The sequence below is a fragment of the Salvelinus fontinalis genome, chromosome 2 (assembly GCF_029448725.1).
Source record: "Salvelinus fontinalis isolate EN_2023a chromosome 2, ASM2944872v1, whole genome shotgun sequence".
Taxonomy (NCBI): Eukaryota; Metazoa; Chordata; class Actinopteri; order Salmoniformes; family Salmonidae; genus Salvelinus; species Salvelinus fontinalis.
In genome coordinates this window covers 42,166,852-42,187,838 of record NC_074666.1, presented here as the reverse complement: position 1 = coordinate 42,187,838, position 20,987 = coordinate 42,166,852, and the positions used below count along the sequence as shown (strand labels likewise).

Genomic DNA, 20,987 nt, shown 5'->3' with positions numbered 1-20,987 from the left:
AAACAACTTCAAAAGTTACCAACAACTCCCTTCCGTGAGCATTTAGTTCAGTATGCCCAGAGCCAAAACTCTAACCACCTCACTGTTATAACACTTCTGTTGCTGTTGTGTCTGCTGCTGATATTGTTGCTATCATTATCATCAATATTGCAGGACAGAATAGGGCTGGGCAATATGGCCAAAATATCCTATCTCAGTATTTACACAAAAATTTACAGTATTTTATGTTTTTGAATAATAAAAGTTCAAAATTTGCTTTGAGTAGTGCGTGACCCTAGGATGGCAACACATACTCTCTAAGCGATTTCAATGGGTGTTTCTCCATTCGAATTATTTTATACTGTTCAATTCAACTGAGATCATTTCCACACTGCCACGTAGGGCTGCACGATATCGGCAAACAATCTAGGCCTTATTTTTAACCAAATGTTGAAATTGCGATTTGACTTGCGATTTAGTGCAAAACACTTGGGTGAACTGTTGGAATCATGGAAATAGAATGATTATTCTAATTCTAGAGTTCCAGTATAATAGTGGGCACTTGAATACAGTGTTGTTTGACATGACAACGAATGAAAATGCCATTGTGACAAGGTAGGAACCAAATTGTTGTTAAGTGTTTCCTAGAGGACCCTATAATCTTTGTCTACATTGAATGTTTTTCCTTAGCTACTTCATGTAGCTAACATATTCATGCTTCACTTATTCCTTTTTTATTTAGAAGATACTGTTGCACAAATAACATGCTGATTTAGTTCCACACCATCACTGAAATAATCAGGCTGTATAGCTAATTACTTTTGCTCTGACTCGGTACATTTATTAGCTAGCTAGCCAGCTAACTAGTGATTAGCGGCTAATAAGATTTAGGCCCAACTTGCTAAGAAAAGACAAACTAGCTGTTTGCAGATGTAAGAAACACAAACTAATAGTGTAATTATAGAAAGCTAGTGGATTTATATTAAGTGAAAACAGCGGCGTTGTCATCAACATCGTTGCATGTGCTGCATTGACCATGCAGACAGAACGCAAGTGTCTTGTGGTCGAGGTACAACAAATGCGCTCCTTGAGTGAAAGGGGGCAGGGCTGGGCTAGGTCTGTATGGAAAGTGGCATGGAGAGAGAGAGAGAGCGGAGTGAGACCTTACACACGGCGTATCATATTTAACAAACCAAACATTCAAATACCGTTATATAAGGCAAAGTAAAGACCCAAACCGTTCCATGCATCAATACCGGTATATCATAAAATACTAATACCACCCAGCCTTAGGCCAGAAAGCATCAAGAGTAAGGCAGGAAATCTGTCTGTATTCAAACTAAGTAAGAATTAAGAGGGATCTGGTCGTACTGTCATTTCTGTAGGGCCAAGCGACCAATCAATAGTACGGCAGCTTGCTAGACTCCAGCCATTATCCTCAAAAATATTCTTATGCAGATTAGTGTCTCCCTCACACATTTTCAGTCTGGAAGGTATTAGTCTGACAGCCAAGTGGAGCCCAACAAATACTGCACACTTCAAAGCAGCAGAAAACCGCAAACCTGGTTCAAACATTAAGTTTAATTAAGAAATAGGCTAGGCCTAGGCTGTGCCTACTGCAGTGACTGTTAATAGGTTGCTCATAAAAAGTAATCACTCTGACAATACACAGTGTTATGTTATTACATAATAATGGTATTTAGGGACACTGTTTCTGACCTGTACTTCAATAGCTTTACCACAAGGGAGGGTCTAGTGTGCATTTTCACACAAGACCCTCCTTGCATCACCCCAGCTCAGGCATAAAGAGCATTAGACAGCATAATCCTCTAGCATCTGGCATTTGTGCAGACAAAACAGCAGAGAACCTATCATCAGACAAGACACTGCAGCAATAGGTAGGAACAATAGGCAGGAACTGAATACAATGAGCACAAGGGATCCAATTCCGTGGGAGACAGTGAGGCTGCTTGAAGGGTCTTGTCAGGGGCACTGAAATGTAATACCGGCTCGAGTGTTATGCTAATGTCAGACATGAGAACACAGATCACTCAAGCCCATCAAGCCCAGTTGATAATTACCTGTATTGTATTCAAAAGAACACATTCATTTTCCTTACCCGCTTACAATGATGAACCAGCATTTTGTTATTCAGGGGTATGGAACCAAATAATATCCATAGATTGTTTATTCATTGTTTAACCCAGCATTATATGGATGAATACATGCAAAATATGCCCACTTATATCATACAACATCCCTTCCTGTCTGATTTAATGACATCCTGCTATAACAAGCTTATTGGGGCCTAACAACTCCCAGGGGAAAAGAGCTAGACCTAATCAAAATATTTGTTTTTTAACAAATATTTTCAGAGCAGTGTGCTAGACATAGTACCGTTGGTTATGACTGACATCTTCAAAGGCTATCAATGTGTTTTTTTTCTACATTTCAATTTTTACTGTAAAAAGTAGACCTATAAATTGGCACATTTTTTACAGTAGTTTCAAAATATGTGATTATAATCCAGCATCCCTCATCAGGGATCAGTTAGCACCTCAGTAACGACTTAGTATAATCAAAGAGAGAGAAGGCTAAGTGCATAGTGGCCAGATGTGACCAAACCCAGTCATCTGTTGGATGGCACAACCACTTCAACCCCCTCCCCTCAAGATAAAGCCATTGTTCTTCATTACTGCTCGGGGCAGAGAAACAGAGAGCAGCAGGAAATATACAGGTCCATTTCCACACCTGTTTTCAATCCCCGGGCTACTGACTTTACAGTGAGCCAAACTCAATACAGGATATGGGGGGGGTATTCAAATTATGTGGAGAAATTACAGATCTTATTACCTAATCTGACTCTTAATATTACAGTGAGGTTAACAGATTCAGTCTCACTAAAAAGGTCATCCAAAGGCCTACTCCAAACAAACTGTACTGGTTCTTCTGTTTAGCTGTGAAACAATGGCAATAGGCTAAATCAATAGAACAATTATCGTTAAAATGCCCAACTACATGGGAAATTACTGCACATTAGGCCAATTGTTCATGATGATTTTTGAAAATATGCTCTAGTTAGGCTATGTTGAACGCTTTGAAAGTAAATAGATGGCCACAAGCCATTAAATTAAATCTACATTAAGAACTTCACATGCCTCACCAGCTGAACCATTTCATTCGGAGCACTTGAGTGATTTGATGACTGCTCGTATGATGAACTTAAAATCATCGCATGCGCTGGTTAGTGGTGTAGTGGTGATCAACAAATGAATGCACCTGCAGCGCTCTCTTGTCCTGAATACACTGCAATATTTACCATAGTTTCAGTGACTCCATTTATCTTAAATCCTGCAATTCCTTAGCAAATTGTAAAGTGTGGTCGAGTTAAATTATTGATTTGCTCTGTCTGACTGTAGGCCTACCCCATGCTTTGTTTAAAAATCAACAAGGCAGCAAATGTGATAGTTTATCCAGCACCTACCACTGATCCAACAATGGATAAGGGTTTAATATTTTCCCAGCATTTTACAAAAGTTCCATCCCGAGAATAAAATCCCTTTTCTCCCAGGTAACCCGATATTTCCTGCCAAAACCGGTGTCATTCTAAAGCATATAAAGCATATAAATGTCTGGAATTGATTAGATCTTTGATCTGCATGAAAATTCAAGCCTGATGCTACCTGAGCCTAATGAGCTACACATTAAATACATTTTATGAACATACATTAAAAACATTTTATGAGCCCAAGTCTAAAAAAGCCCAAATGATTGTACCGTTATCCAATACATAGCCTTTGACATGTAGGCTATCGCATATTTCACACAAAAGGGAAAAAAAAGTCCATAGATGTAGCTATGCCCTCTTGGGTAAATAAACGAAACAAGCTAATATTTTAGTGTGGACTGTATTACTGTACTGCAGTGGTTCTCAATCCTGGTCTTGGGGACCCAAATGGGTGGACATTTTGGTTTTAGTTTTTGCCCTAGCAATACACAACTAATTCAAATCCTCAGCTGATCAACATCAGGATTGTGATGATTTGAAACAAGTGTCTAGTGGTAGGACAAAAACAAAAAATGTGCACCCATTTGGGTCCCCAGGACCAGGATTGTGAACCACTACTGTACTGTATTACAGTGCATCCCGAAAGAATTCAGACCCCTTGACTTTCTCCAGATTTGTTACGTTGCTGCTTTATTCTAAAATAGATTAAATAAAAATCTACACACAATACCCCATAATGGCAGGGGAAAAAAATAAAACTTATTTACAAAGAATTCAGACCCGTTGCTATGAGACTCGAAATTGAACTCAGGTGCATCAAGTTTCCATTGATCATCCTTGAGATGTTTCTACAACTTGATTAGAGTCCAACAGTGGTAAAATCAATTAAAAGGGCACGATTTGGAAAGGAGCATATCTGTCAATATAAGGTCCCACAGTTGACAGCGCATGCCAGAGCAAAAACCAAGCCATGAGGTCAAAGCAATCGTCCGCAGAGCTCTGAGACAGGATTATGTCGGGGCACAGACTCTTCCTAGAGCTGGCTGACCGGCCAACCTGAGAAGGGTCTTGGTCAGGGAGGTGGTCACTCTGACAGAACCCCAGAGTTCCTCTGTGGAGATGGGAGAACCTTGCAGAAGGAACACCATTTCTGCAGCACTCCACCAATCAGGCCTTTATGGTAGAGTTGGCAGACGGAAGCCACTTCTCAGGAAAAGGCACATGAAAGCCCACTTGGAGATTGCAAAAAGGCACCTAAAGGTCTCTCAGACCATGAAAAAACAGATTCTCTGGTCTGATGAAACTAAGATGTGATGCTTGGCATTCAGGCCAAAGAGTTCAGTCTGGAGGAAACCTGGCACCATCCCTACGGTGAAGCATGGTGGTGGCAGCATCATGCTATGGTGATGTTTTTCAGGGGCAGGGACTGGAAGATTACTCAGGATCGAGGGAAAGATGAATGGAGCAAAGTACAGAGAGATCCTTGATGAAAATCTGCACCAGAGCACTCAGGACCTCAGACTGGGGCAAATGTTCACCTTCCAACAGGACAACAACCCTAAGCACACAGCCAAGACAAAGCAGGAGTAGCTTTGGGACAAGTCTCTGAATGTCCTTGAGTGGCCCAGCCAGAGCCCGGACTTGAACCCGATCGAACAGCGCTGGAGATACCTGAAAATAGCTGTGCAGCAACGCTCCCCATCCAACCTGACAGAGCTTGAGAGGATCTGCAGAGAAGAATGGGAGAAACTCCCCAAATACAGGTGTGCCAAGCCTGTAGCGTAATACCCAAGAAGACTTGAAGCTGTAATCGCTGGCAAAGGTGCTTGAACAGAGTACTGAGTAAAGGGTCTGAATACGTATGAAAATGTGATATTTCCATTTTTCTAAAAACATGTTTTTGCTTTGTCATTATGGGGTATTGTGTGTGGATTGATGAAGGAAAAAAACAATTTAATCAATTTTAGAATAAGGCTGTAATGTAACAAAATGTGTGGAAAAAAAGGGGGTCCGAATACTTTCCATATATACTGTATATTAAACTGTATTATATGGACAGGATATACGCACCTCATTCAAACCATGAAGCTGGGAGAGAACATGCAATGCTGGTGAAAGACATGTGGCCTCCAAAAAGTTACACTTATGGGCTAGCGAATCTGATTTTGAAATATAATAGGGCCTATTTTACATTTTTATAATTAGTAGGCTGGACTGGAGCATATAGACACCTTTCATAATATGTCCCCTAATGTTGTGTGACATGAGTATTAGCCTACCTCTTAATTCTTCCCTAACTTTCAACAGTTAAATTAAATAAGTATTAAATAAGTACAGTTGTCCGTCCTTATTGTCATCATTGTAATGACATGCTTGAATAATATAGGAGTAGAATAAGATGCAGACGTCTTTCACTTCTCTTTGCGAAGATTGAATGGGTATGGGTCTGAACATATAACTGATATAGCCTACCGCCATCGCGTGTTTTCTTGGCTGCTGTACTTAACATTCAACAAACATGAGCTTGCGTCCCTCTTCGAAGTCTATTAGAATAAGAAATGCAAAAAAAATGTCCAGCACGCCAATCTAGTCTAGCTTGACCTGAGACTCCAACAGCTAAGGGAAGTTTAAGGAAAGAGGCCAGCGGAGTGCAGTTGCGTATCGCGCAAGATACAGAGGCTATAAGTTAGAACCTTGTGATTGAGAGGGGGGTCAAATACTTATTTCCCTCATTAAAATGCAAATATAATTTATAACATTTTTGACATGCGTTTTCTGAATTTTTTTGTTGTTATTCTGTCTCTCACTGTTCAAATAAACCTACCATTCAAATTATAGACTGATCATTTCTTTGTCAGTGGGCAAACGTATAAAATCAGCAGGGGATCAAATACTTTTTTCCCTCACTGTAGGACTCTTTTTACTGTGGATATAGATACTTTTGTACCTCTTTCCTCCAGCATCTTCACAAGGTGCTTTGCTGTTGTTCTGGGATTGATTTGCACTTTTCGCAGAAAATTCCAGAAAATGATGTCATGGCTTTAGAAGTTTCTATTTAGACACAGTAGGACCCAAAAACATAATCAGTGCTCTAACTCCCCCTTGCGCTGGTCTGGGGCAATGAAGTGGTGACGTAGGGTACCGTTCTAAACCACAAATTACCTCTTAAGTACCGCAGCATAATCGCAAAACTTTTAGTGGAGTAACCACTGCAGCTGACGGCGATGCTGTAAACATTTTCCTGATTTTAGACCACTTTTTTCTCTGGACTCCATTGATTTAGTCACCCTTAATTTGACCATCCTACAAGGGTAAAAACTCCAATAACATTTGAACGGATTATGATAGAGACTATCTACACAATGAACATATTATTTTACCCATTGGACATCCTACATGAGATGATACATGCATTGTGAACTGCGCTCCATACTGAGATGTGCTGTCTGTACTAGGGATGCACGATATACCGTTGAACACATCGTCTAATTTAACGCCCCGACATGCAAAACCGATGTCAAAGCTGACGTGCATACCTATATAATGTAGGTACATGACATAATGACACCACGTAAAATTTTGCGCTATACGTGCAACACAGCATTCCTAATCTAGCCCACAATGTCTGCTATGTGGATTGAGCAGTCATTTGAAAGAGTAACAACATTTCATAAAGACAACTAGAGGTCAACCGATTAATCGGCATGGCCGATTATTTAGGGCCGATTTCAAGTTTTCATAACAATCGGTAATTCGCCTTTTTGGACGCCGATTACATTGCAATCCACGAGGAAACTGCGAGGCAGGCTGACCACTTGTTACGCAAGTGCAGCATCAAAAGGACCGTGTGGCTGCAAGGACCCATGGTAAGTTGCTAGCTAGCATTAAACTTATCTTATAAAAAACAATCAATCTTACATAATCACTAATTAACTACACATGGTTGATGATATTACTGGGTTAACTAGCTTGTCCTGTGTTGCATATAATCAAAGCAGTGCCTGTTAATTTATCATCGAATCACAGCCTACTTCAACTTTGCCAAACGGGTGATGATTTAACAAAACCACATTCGTGAAAAAAACAACTGTTGCACAAATGTACCTAACCATGAACGTCAATGCATTCCTTAAAATCAATACACAGAAGTATATCTTTTTTTACCTGCATGTTTAGTTAACCTGTTGGGGATGGGGGCGCTGTTTAGACTATTTATGCTAATTTGGCTAATTTTTTAAACGGCTTCCCACAAAATCCTTGATCGTACAATATGCATATTATTATTATTATTGGATAGAAAACAGTCTATAGTTTCTATAGGAGTTGAAATTTTGTCTCTAAGTGGAACAGAGCCCATTCTACAGCAATTTCCCTGACATGGAGTCAGATTTGAGAAATGTTGGCCACTCTTCTGAAGTCAGTTAAAAGGGCACTGTCGTTGCTATGACTACACGGACACTTCTTACGTCTTCCCCTGGATGCCTTTACGTGATGACGATTCCAACGGGGTCGATTGCGCGTTCACAGGCCCTACAAATGAAAAAACCCTGAAGCTAGTCATTCTTTGGGAGCTGCGTCATGAGCCTAGAGGACACCGGCGCGCACCTGTTCCAAGCGTTAGTTTAGCCTGTTATATTTCTCCGGTCATCTTTTCACTCGTTATAGGAGTTAAAAACATCATAAGGTAGTTAATTTAAAGCGTTTTATAGCAATTTATATCCGTTTAGTGCGATTTTGGGACATTTATTTTTGCAACGATGTGAAAAGTTGGGCACGCTTTTCAGTTCATCCCGAACGCAGTTGACATTTCCACATGGCAAGAGGACAGCTTTCCACCAAAAGACGATTTCTCCCAAGAAAGGATCCTTTGCCCAAGATACTGATGGAAGAACAGCTCAAGGTAGGACATTTTTATTATGATAAATCGTGTTTCTGTCGAAACATTTTAGTGGCTTAGGACGCCATGTTTTTTGACGTAGCTTCGCTTGGCGCAAACTGTATTGAAAAGTAAGGATAAATTAAAAAATGTAATAACGCAATTGTATTAAGAATTAAATTGTCTATCAATCCCTGTCCACCCTATATTTTTTAGTCACGTTTATGAGTATTTATGTATAAGAGTAGATCACTGTCTAAGTGGCGCAAGGACTTTTTCTTTACCAGCTTGTCTACATTTCACATTGTCTAACCATGATTTTGGTGGCTAAATATAAACATTTTCGATCAAACTGTATATGCATGTTGTAATGTGATGTTACAGGAGTGTCATCGGAAGAATTCTGAGAAGGTTAGTGAAAAAATTAATATCTTTTGGCGATGTTGACTTTTATCGCTCACTTTGGCTAGAATCAATGCTGGGCTGCTAATTGCTATGTGCTAAGCTAATATAACGATTTATTGTGTTTTCGCTGTAAGACACTTAGAAAATCTGAAATATTGTCTGTATTCACAGGATCTGTGTCTTTCGATTCGTGTATGCTGTGTATTTTTACGAAATGTTTGATGATTAGTAGTTAGGTAAACACGTTGCTCATTGTAATTATTGTAGTCCATTTGTGATGGTGGGTGCAATTGTAAACTATGCCATCTACCTGAAATATGCACTTTTTTCTAACAAAACCTATCCCATACCATAAATATGTTATCAGACTGTCATCTAATGAGTTTTTTTGTTGGTTAGGGGCTATAAATATCTTAGTTTAGCCGAATTGGTGATGGCTACTGGTGTTGGTGGACAAATAAAAGATGGTGGATTATGCTAATGTGTTTTTAGGTAATAGATGTACATCTTTACATATTGTGTCTTCCCTGTAAAACATTTTAAAAATCAGAAATGTTGACTGGATTCACAAGATCTGTGTCTTTCATTAGCTGTATTGGACTTTAATGTGTGAAAGTTAAATATTTTAAAAAAATATTTTTTTTGAATTTCGCGGCACTGGTTTTTCAGTGGGGGGGGGGGGGGGGGTGCCGCTAGCGCCACGCTGATCCTAGACAGGTTAAAAGAAATGCATGTTAGCAGGCAATATTAACTAGGGAAATTGTGTCACTTCTCTTGCGTTCAGTGGAAGCGGAGTCAGAGTCAGGGCCGCACCATTTCTTCCTAACAAAGACCGTCATTAATTTGCCCAAATTTTACATAATTAAGACATAACATTGAAGGTTGTGCAATGTAACAGCAATATTTAGACTTAGGGTTACCACCCGTTCAATAAAATATGGAATGGTTCCGTATTTCATTGAAAGAACAAACGTTTTGTTTTCAAAAATGGTAGTTTCCGGATTTGACCATATTAATGACCAAAGGCTCATATTTCTGTGTGTTTATTATAATTAAGTCTATGATTTGATAGAGCAGTCTGACTGAGCGGTGTTAGGCAGCAGCAGGCTCATAAGCATTCATTCAAACAGCACTTTACTGCGTTTGCCAGCAGCGTTTGCCAGTTTGCCAGCAGCTCTTAGCAATGCTTGAGGCATAGCGCTGTTTATGACTTCAAGCCTATGAACTCCCGAGATTAGGCTGGCAATCCTAAAGTGCCTTTAAGAACATCCAATAGTCAAAGGTATATGAAATGCAAATGGTATAGAGAGAAAAAGTTGACGCGTCATAATTCCTATAATAACTAAAACTTCTTAACCTCTCTTGGGTACGTGAGACGTTAGCGTCCCACCTCTTCAACAGCCAGTGAAACTGCTGGGCGCCAAATTCAAATACAGAAATACTCATTATAAAAATTCAGAAAACAAAACATATTTTACATAGGTTTAAAGATTAACTTCTTGTGAATCCAACCACCGTGTCAGATTTTAAAAATGCTTTACGGCGAAAGCATACCTTACGATTATTTGAGAACATAGCCCAGCAGACAAATCATTACAAACAGTAACCAGCCAAGTAGAAGAGTTACACAAGTCAGAAATAGAGATAAAATTAATCCCTTACCTTTGATGATCTTCATATGGTTGCACTCAGCAGACATTAATTTACTCAATAAATGTTCCTTTTGTTCTCTTTATATCCAAAAACATCTGTTTTGTTCGCGCGTTTTCTTCAGTAATCCACAGGCTCAAACGCAGTCAAAACAGGCAGACAAAAAATCCAAATTGTATCCGTAAAGTTCATAGAAACATGTCAAACGATGTTTATATTCAATCCTCAGGTTGTTTTTAGCCTAAATAATCAATAATATTTCAACCAGACAATAACGTTGTCAATATAAAAGGTAAACAAGAAAGGCACTCTCTCGGTCGCGCACATGAAAAAGCTCTATGACACTTTAGGGTCCACTCATTCAGACTGCTCTTACTTCCTCATTTTTCAGAATACAAGCCTGAATCAATTTCTAAAGACTGTTGACATCTAGTGGAAGGCACAGGAACTGCAATTTGAGTCGTAAATCAATAAATACTGTAATGGCATTGAATAGAAAACTACAAAACCAACAACAACAAAAAACTACTTCCCAAATGGATTTTTCTCAGGTTTTCGGCTGCCAAATCAGTTCTGTTATACTCACAGACACTATTTTAACAGTTATTTTAACAATCTACCAGTTATATGCATATCATATCTTCTGGGCCAGAGAAGCAGGCAGTTTAATTTGGGCATGCTTTTCATTCAAAATTCTGAATGCTGCCCCCTACCCTAGAGAAGTTAACTTGTTTGGGATAGGGGGCAGCATTTTCACGTTTGGATGAAAAGCGTGCCCAGAGTAAACTGCCTGCTACTCAGTCCCAGTTGCTAATATATGCATATTATTAGTAGATTTGGATAGAAAACACTTTGAAGTTTCTAAAACTGTTTGAATTATGTCTGTGAGTATAACATAACTCATATGGCAGGTGAAAACCTGAGAAAAATCCAACCAGGAAGTGGGAAATCTGAGGTTTGTAGTTTTTCAACTCTTGGCCTATCGAATACACAGTGTCTATGGGGTCATATTGCACTTCCCAAGGCTTCCACTAGATGTCAACAGTCTTTAGAACCTTGTTTGATGCTTCTACTGTGAGGTGGGGGCGAATGAGAGGGGATTGAGTAAGGTCTCTCCCAGAGTGCCACGAGCTGACCATGCGCATTCATGTGAGAGTTAGCTTGAGTTCCATTGCATTTCTGAAGACAAAGGAATTCTCCGGTTGGAACATTATTGAAGATGTATGTTAAAAACATCCTAAAGATTGATTCTATACTTCGGTTGACATGTTTCTACGGACTGTAACGGAACTCTTTTTACTTTGCTCCTAGTGCACGCGCGTCATGAATTTTGATTTGTGAACTGAACGCGCTAACAAAAAGAGCTATTTGGACATAAATGATTCACTTTATCGAACAAAACAAACATTTATTGTGGAACTGGGGTTCCTGGGAGTACATTCTGATGAAGATCATCAAAGGTAAGTGAATATTTATAATGCTATTTCTAACTTCTGTTGACTCCAAAACATGGCGGATATCCTTTTGGCTTATTTGGGCTCTGAACTCAGATTATAGCATGGTGTGCTTTCTCCGTAAAGTTTTTTTTTAATCTGACACAGCGGTTGCATTAAGGAGAAGTATATCTTTAATAACAATTGTATCTTTTACCAATGTTTATTATGGGTATTTCTGTAAATTGATGTGGCTCTGTGCAAATTCACGGAATGTTTTGGAGGCAAAGCCAAATGTAAACTGAGGTTTTTGGATATAAATATGAACTTGATCGAACAAAACATACATGTATTGTGTAGCATGTTGTCCCGGGAGTGTCATCTGATGAAGAATATCAAAGCTTAGTGATTAATTTTATCTCTAATTCTGCTTTTTGTGACTCCTCTCTTTGGTTGGAAAATCACTATATGATTTCTGTGACTAGTTCCTGACCTAACATAATGATATATTCTGCTTTCGCCTAAAAGCCTTTTTGAAATCGGACACTGTGGTTGGATTAACGAGAAATGTATCTTTAAAATTGCGTCTAATACTTGTATGTTTGAGAAGTTTGAATTATGAGATTTCTGTTGATTGAATTTGGCGCCCTGCAATTTCATTGGCTGTTGGCGCAGAACCCCGGTCCTAGACAGGTTAAATGGGAATAATGAAGACTCACGTTAAAAGGAACCACCAGCTTTCATATGTTCTAATGTTCTGAGCAAGGAACTTAAACGTTAGCTTTTTTACCTGGCACATATTGCACTTTTACTTTCCTCTCCAAAACTGTGTTTTTGCATTATTTAAACCAAATTGAAACTGTTTCATTATTTATTTGAGACTAAATTGATTTTATTTATGTATTATATTAAGTTAATATAAAAGTGTTCATTCAGTATTGTTGTAATTGTCATTATTACAAATATATATACAAAAATCAGCTGATTAATCGGTATCGGCTTTTTTTGGTCCTCCAAGAATCGGTATCAGCGTTGAAAAATGATAATCAGTCGACCTCTAGAGACAACTCAAAGGCGAAATCCATAAAAACCAAGATAATGGAATTCATTGCCTTTGACAATCAACCGTTCTCTGTCGTGGGTGATGTTGGCTTTCGCCGGCTGGTTGAGGCATCAGTACACACTATCAAGTGTGCTATTTTTCAGATGTTGCCCTACCGGAGTTACACAGTAATACACTGCTATTAGCTTCACGACATTCATACTATGGAACGCCGTGTGGGTCTTTGCGTGTCAAAAAAGATACAGTAGCACTGTCAAAGCTGTACAAAAAAGTCTGCAAACAAGCAAACACCGGCCACAAACGATGTGTTTACAATACCGTGTTGGTAATAAAGCAATATTTGTTCGACTGCAACTTCTGGGGTAGCTAGCTTTAGCTTGGTACCTAGCTAGCACCAATACAACCAACCAGAAAACAATGACCAGTAGAAACTGCAGTCATTTTCATTATTCTTAGCAATGATTTAGGAATCCTTGTGAGTAAGTATTAGCTAGGTTGCCACTTGTTGTTCGCCTATTGAAATTGACCTTCAGTTCATGAAAATAAATAACTAGCCAGCTACTTAACCCTGTTGCCCAAAGCTAATGTTATAAGCAGCCAGCTAATTCATTTGGCTAGTGAGGCTCGACCGCACCGGGTTATGTGTTGTGAAGCTAACCACAATAAGGATTACTCACAATAGCGGAATTTGCGGTTAGCCTTCAAAATAAAAGTATGTAATTGACAGTAATGTAAATGAATACAAATAGTAGAATTATGCCATATCTCTATTTTGAAGGCTAACCGCAAAGTCCACTATTGTGGCTCATCCATATTGTGGCTAGCTTCACATAGATGGGTCCGACCACCATTAATAAAATAAGAACTGTCTTATAAATGAGGGTTATTTTAGATGATGACACCTAGCTATATAATTAGCTACCTTGAAACAGATTGTCGTTTTGCTATGTTTTTGGGGAAGAACATTGTTTGCATCCATGAGCTAGCTAGCTTTTTTTTATGACCAGCACTGTAGGTGCGCGAGACAACTTTACCAGCATCATAGCATACATATCGATATACATATCGATGAATCGTTGTGACATATGAAATACGAGTGATAGTGTAATAAATGTGTAATAACTACGTAAAAAATGAATGAACCTATTCAATTATTATGTGACATGCAGTCATATTCAGGTCCTGATTGGTCAAATAATGTTATTTGACACGTCAAATAGTGTTAAATAGTATATTTGACTAGCAAAGACCCAACAGCGCTCCATAGCAAAGACCCAAACAGCGCTCCATAGCAAAGACCCAAACGGCGTTCCATGGCAAAGACCCAAACGGGGTTCCATAGAAATCCTGGTTGAGAATGAAAAGACTGAACAAAGGAACAATGAAACAGCACAGCAAGTAAGTGAAATAAATAGGTTGTGATTATGTTTTACTGGTAATGGGGACATACGTAAACGCCAACAAAATAACCTTTTGGTCAGTGTGGTGTGTGTGTAACCTTTATTTAACTAGGCAAGCCAGTTAAGAACAAAGTCTTATTTACATTGACGACCTACCCAAGCCAAACCCGGACGACGCTGGGCCAATTATGTGATACAGCCTGGATTCGAACCATAGACTGTAGTGACGCCTCTTGCACCGAGATGCAGTGCCTTAGACCGCTGCGTCCATGTGTGTGTGTTAACTATTTAACTGTACTAGAATGCTTAAAAGGGCGCTAAAATTTTAAATATCGGTATCAGGTATTTTGGCAAGGAAAATATCCGATAACGGCCAAAAATGTAATACCGGTTCATCACTAGTCTGTACCCACCCTGAGTGTTGATGATTGATCATGCAGATAGCAGAGAAAAGGCTGTGGAGAAGCCAGATTTAGACGTTGCATATAATTTAACAGTTCCATTTCATGTTATTGTGTTCATAGAAATAATGTATTATAATTTACCTGTTTCTCAGTTAATTATCCCAGGAAAAGGTGGGTTTGGGGAGAAATCACAGTTAGTCTGTTCCCATTATTTTATCATCCCTGATGTGAATGTGGTGCATTGAAGTTTGTGCTTCATTCAAGTGAAAAGCAGCAATAGCCTCCTATTTAACCCAATGAGTCCCAATGTAACGCCAGCACATTTAGGTCTTCTAAATATTGTATGTTTTGGCTTCAGACTTATGGGTTGTACCATTGGATTCGTCAATTTCTTCTGCATCCGCAGATAACTGTTAGTCTGTGTGATTAACGGGGGCTGAGCTAGAGCGGTGTTTGTAAGACAAGGGCGGATCCCGAAGGGCCCCGGGACCGGGTATTTTTACAAAACGTCTGTAGAGTCTGAATGGTTTGAGCTACAAACTATATATATATATAAACTACAAACTATATAAACTACAAACTATATTATATATATAAACAAAACAGACTCTCACGAGCAGACACATGTAATGTTTTGCTCTATTACGCTCACAAGCTACACCAGAGTTGTTAGAAGGTAAGGGGTACTTTTGCATAGAAGATCATAGGAAACCCAAGAACAACGCTCTAGCCTAGTGGTTAGAACGTTGGGCCAGTAACCGTAAGGTTCCTGGATCGAATCCCAGAGCTGACAAGGTAAAAATCTGTCGTTCTGCCCCTGAGCACAGCAAATAACCAACCCACTGTTCCCCGGGCGCCAAAGATGCGGATGTTGATTAAGGCAGCTCCCTGCACCTCTCTGATTCAGAGGGGTTGGGTTAAATGCAGAAGACACATTTCAGTTGGACAACTGACTAGGTATCCCCTTTTCCTTTATAATACTGTAATAATCGCACATAGTTGCTGTCACAAACTCTAAACTCCACACAGTTGTCACTGACTAGATGGATATTAATTTCCCAGTGAGCAAACTATTTCATTTGTCAATTAAACTCATGAATGCAACTGTTTATGTCAAATAGTTTTGTGTTCTACTTGTAGCCATGGTTGTCCTTAAAATAAAACACTTAATTGTGAGGCAAAATGTATGAGCTGGACATGCAGATAAATGAAAGTCAGATAAATTAAAAGCAGAGTTTTGCTGGGGGCTTGGGACTGATAGGGTTAAATCACGTGTTGAACGCATAAACATGTTTTCTATGAATTCCACGTATTGACTGACTAGGATACATTAACTTGTATAAAAAAATGTAATAGTACAGGCTACCTAATATAAATACACGGCACCTAGTATAAAAACATTGGCAATGAAATGCTAAAGAGCATCCAGAAGAAGCACTCTGAAAGAAGATAACACACTGAAGAAATGCCAAATATTCAGCCTAACGTTATATGTGTGAGCGTTTTTGTAAAGATATATCCTTTGTTCTTAATTGACTTGCCTGGTTAAATAAATTAAAAAAATAGGTCCGTGCACATCGTGTGGACTGCAATATCATAGGTTATACAGCAAGTGTTGGTACTTGGTAGCTTTAATTAAGATTCGCCTGTTGATGTTCAGCCTACAGTAAACTAAACTTCCTATAATTTCGAAAATAGATGTGTACATACAAAAGAAGTGTGTTTGGCAATTGGCAGAGGTGCCTAATGCGCCCGCCGGGTTTTTAGGAGAATCGTTTATTCCTTTCCACAATACTAAATAGACTATGATAATTCAAGAAATAACCACCGGTAGCCTATGCTTCGAATTGAGTTAACTAACACGAAAGACATTTTTTTTTTTTTACTTCAGAGATTCGGTTTAGCTACATCTGAATTTAAATGTATGCTCAACGCGGGGACTGCATACCTTGCGCACGATATTTGCTATCATTGAATCGGTTTAATTCGTAATAGCCTATCGCGTAGTCTATAACAGCACACCCTCATGTCGTTTTATGTAAGCCACTGATTTTATTTTTAACAGGTGTTTAGGAAGCAAGCCAAATCAAAAAAGCACCACTAACAACTTTTGTCTACATCGGTGTAGCATCTGTACACCACTAATGCCGTTCCCTGGGCATTCAAATGTAGCGTATAGCTGCAGAGTATCCTTTCTACCTACACTGTAACACTACGCAACAACAGCCCGCCAAGTCACGCATGTGACACACACTGTGGCCAATCAATCACCCCAGTAAGGTTCATAGTTTGAGCAGACTAAGTACTATTTCTAAAGATCTAACTGCCAACATCATTCAACAACTAATTATATCTGTAATAAATCTGATCCTCTCCCCAGAAAAAAAATGATGCAATTGCAATGGTAGCCTGCCTAAATCAAGCATCGCACTGAATAGCTCGCGCTAGAATATTCAGCATTCATTGTAGGCTTCGGCGTTCTACAGGATCTGGATAATCACAACCCAAAAGTATTAAGAACAGCTGACTGGTTAACTTAAACAAACCACGTTCAACTTTTACATTGAAGTTAAACGTACACTTGAATACTTGAAAAACAACCATTTTCATATCTAATTTCGCTCATTTAAATTGCCAGCAAGCTATGTGCGTGTGGCAGTGGCACAGGGCTCGAGACGAGAAGGGAAAACTAGCCAAAGTGATTTTGTGAAGGGTTAGTTGACTATATGGAAGGCAAAAACATCTGTAAAGGCTGTATTTGAGATACATGGAAATATTTAAAGAATGTAACAACTATTTGAGTCTTGTTTTTCATTCTTTAGGCACATTAAATACCGTATTACAACTTGAAGAACAGTTACAATCAGCTTCTTCGTTTATTATTATCGATCCACAATCATGCGGGCACATCCAATAAAAGCGTGCGCTTAATGCAGACACATTTTTGCCCCCCATGTCCATAGAAATCTATTCAAATACGTAGGTTTGTTTCACTTTAGTTTATCGGCAAAAATCCTACCTTTATGAAGAGCTGCTGGAATCATGAACAAAAAGAGAAGAGTAGCGAGAGATCCGTTGCCTGTGATCGCCATGTTGGACACCTGCTTCTTTCTATCTGGCGGCGAGAGTAGTACTTCACCTAGCGACAACAGCGTTTTCTTTAATGATATGCATGGAAGGGAGGGGACAATTCAAATTGCTTGTTTAAAAAAGATGGTTAGGCAACTGAAAGCTAACAAAGGTGTTACTGTGGATACTTATGAATTTGAGCAAGGGAAATTCTTAAGCGTTTTATTTCAATTGTTCATCCATTCCAGAACATGGAATTATTTTTGTGTAAAGGGTTCAAATGGGTTCGAGGCAAACATGCAGTGAACTTTCCTAATTATTTGTTGTGTGACATACAGCTAGTACAGTGCTCAATGATAGATGACTCATGATGAACTGGATAGTATCATGTGGTTGGCAGCTTTGAAATGCATATATTCTTTATATGGTAACTATCAAAAATGCTGGACTTGAATGCAGTGAAATTGGACATTCTTTCCTGTATCAATTCAAATGCATGTTGTTGATAAAACGTTTACTGTTGACAGGAGAACAAGAGGAGACAATAGGACGAGGTGGATCATTTTATAATAAGGCCGTTTAATCACATGTAAAGATATCTTAGTAAAATCTTGCAGCAAGGCTCTTTCTTTCTGATTCTTATGGAACCGTCCGGAAAAGAGGCTAGTTTCAACAGTTGTACAGTTTTATATAGACAACAAGCAAAGTAGGTTGATCTGCGAGTCTGGCCTTCCGATTGGTCGATCTGGGTCTTGGGTAGTCCTGAACAGGCCTGGTGTCCACGTTCCATTGGTTCCTGAGATAGTTCTTTGTCTTGAGCTCCAACCTTGTGTTGTGTGTCTATGGTTATCATGGGGGAGGGGAATTATGTTTGTCTGTAGTTGGTGTCTTAATAAGTCCAGCATATGTCCAAGAGAAATGAGGAGTATGTGTATTTTGTATAAAATATGGCTTATGTTGAAATGTAGTTATTACTAGTTTCCAGTCTCTATTACAATTTCTTACAATGTACATTTGCATATAAAATTGCCTGCGCTCACATTCAAGTAAATAGGCTACATCCACTTTGGGCATCATGCAACTAAAATTAAAAAAGCAAGCATACAGTCAGTACTGTATGAATAGAACATATCGTTTTCACTGTTATATTTTATTTCTTTAACACAGTTAGGCAAAATATAGACTTCTGCTCTCTGTACACATTACATCCACCCAAACCCGAATACCCGAACGGATCCGGGTCCTAACTTTTCCCTCAGGTCCAGGTCGGGTCCTGTTTGATTGTCATCAGGTGACAGGTCTATGTAACTACCGCTGATAGACCAGTGTGGACCCGACCATAGCTCTACATAGACAATAGCAGATTTATTTTAGGCTAATAAGGTGAGTTTATTGACATAGAAGACCTAGACAGCATATAAAGAACTATTATTTTATTTTATGTAAAAAATGTTGTACTTTTTACCCCCTTTTCTCCCCAATTTCATGGTATCGCCCTAAGAATTGTCAAAGATCCTAGCCACCCCAGTCATAGACTGTTCTCTCTACTACCGTATGGCAAGCGGTACCGGAGTGCCAAGTCTAGGACAAATAGGCTTCTCAACAGTTTTTACCCCCAAGCCATAAGACTCCTGAACAGGTAATCAAATGGCTACCCAGACTATTTGCATTGTGTGCTGCCCCCCCCCAACCCCTCTTTTTACGCTGCTGCTACTCTCTGTTTATCATATATGCATAGTCACTTTAACTATACATTCATGTAGATACTACCTCAATTGGGCCAAACAACCAGTGCTCGCGCACATTGGCTAACCAGGCTTTCTGCATTGTGTCCCACCCACCACCCACCAACCCCTCTTTTACGCTACTGCTACTCTCTGTTCATCATATATGCATAGTCAATTTAACCATATCTACATGTACATACTACCTCAACCAGCCTGACTAACCGGTGTCTGTATGTAGCCTCGTTACTTTTATAGCCTCGCTACTGTATATAGCCTGTCTTTTTACTATTGTTTTATTTCTTTACCTACCTATTGTTTACCTAATACATTTTTTTCACTATTGGTTAGAGCCTGTAAGTAAGCATTTCACTGTAAGGTCTACACCTGTTGTATTCAGCACACGTGACAAATAAACTTTGATTTGATTTGATCAAATTGGTAGTTACAGTCTTGTCCCATTGCTGAAGGTCAAGAGCCATGCGTCCCCCGAAACACGACCCCGCCAAGCCGCACTGCTTCTTGACACACTGCTCACTTAACCCGGAAGACAGACTCACTAATGTATCAGAGGAAACACCATACATCTGGCCAAGCACTAGTGTGCGATGGGACAAGGACATCCCAGCTGGCCAAGCCCTCCCCTAACCCGGACGACGCTGGGCCAATTGTGCGCCTCATTATGGGTCTCCCGATCACAGCCAGGTGCGACACAGCCCCTGGATCAAACCTGGATCTATAGTGACGCCTCTAGCACTGCGATGCAGTGCCTTAGACTGCTGCACCACTTGAGAGGCCCATAAATAACTATTATTTTACCAGAAGAGCAACTTGGCTGAAAGAGATGATTTGTTTGTCACTCGGATCCAGTCAGGTCTGGTCTAGACGGGTCGGGTCCATTCGGGTTCGAGTCTGATTGTTCTCGGATTCGTTTGGGTCCGTGTCCCCCTTTAAAAAAAAATATTGTCCACTCGGGTCCGGGTCTGATTATCCTCAGGTCTGTTTGGAGTTGGACACGAGAAGACCTCTAATCAGAGGGTCATTGGAATGAATGCTCTGACAGAAGTAGCCTACAAAGTGGTGCCTCTAGTGGTGGTACCAAGTTATGTAAGAATGTTATGTAAGAATCTCTTTCAGGAAGAAAGGTGATGAGGATGTGCCTTTAGCATACATTGGGCTACATGTACTGATTAGAATAGTCATAGTGGGAAGGCCACAGTGAGACATTAACTGTCTTGAAAGGAGGATACAAATTCATAGTAAAACACAAGCAATCCCAAATGCAATCTGAAATCGAAGGGTTTCTTCTATGTCATATCAAAAAAAATATGCTTAACAGCTCTCTGTTCTCCTTCAATATTAGATTGTAATTTACCTGCTCAGTCATAAAATCCCTAGTGATTTACAAAAGTTCTGACCAAATAAGTTTTTGGACCAAGGACTGTAAATCGGTATTGGATTGTAAGGTTGAGTCGA

The 20,987-nt window shown here is 39.4% G+C and overlaps 1 protein-coding gene across 5 annotated transcripts in view; it reads right to left on the bottom strand.

Annotated features, from left to right (window-relative positions):
* The window catches only part of cadm1a (cell adhesion molecule 1a), a 425,433-nt gene extending 407,567 nt beyond the window's left edge, over positions 1 to 17,866 (bottom strand). For 4 of the 5 annotated variants that reach the window (XM_055875687.1, XM_055875698.1, XM_055875705.1 and 1 more), the window contains exon 1: positions 17,738 to 17,865. In XM_055875687.1, coding sequence (XP_055731662.1) covers positions 17,738 to 17,810 — 73 coding nt within the window. In that variant the 5' untranslated portion in view covers positions 17,811 to 17,865. Of the gene's footprint in view, positions 1 to 17,737 lie in introns of all 5 variants that reach the window. The other variant, XM_055875692.1, reaches the window with a different exon arrangement.
* Between the last annotated feature and the right edge of the window lie 3,121 nt (positions 17,867 to 20,987).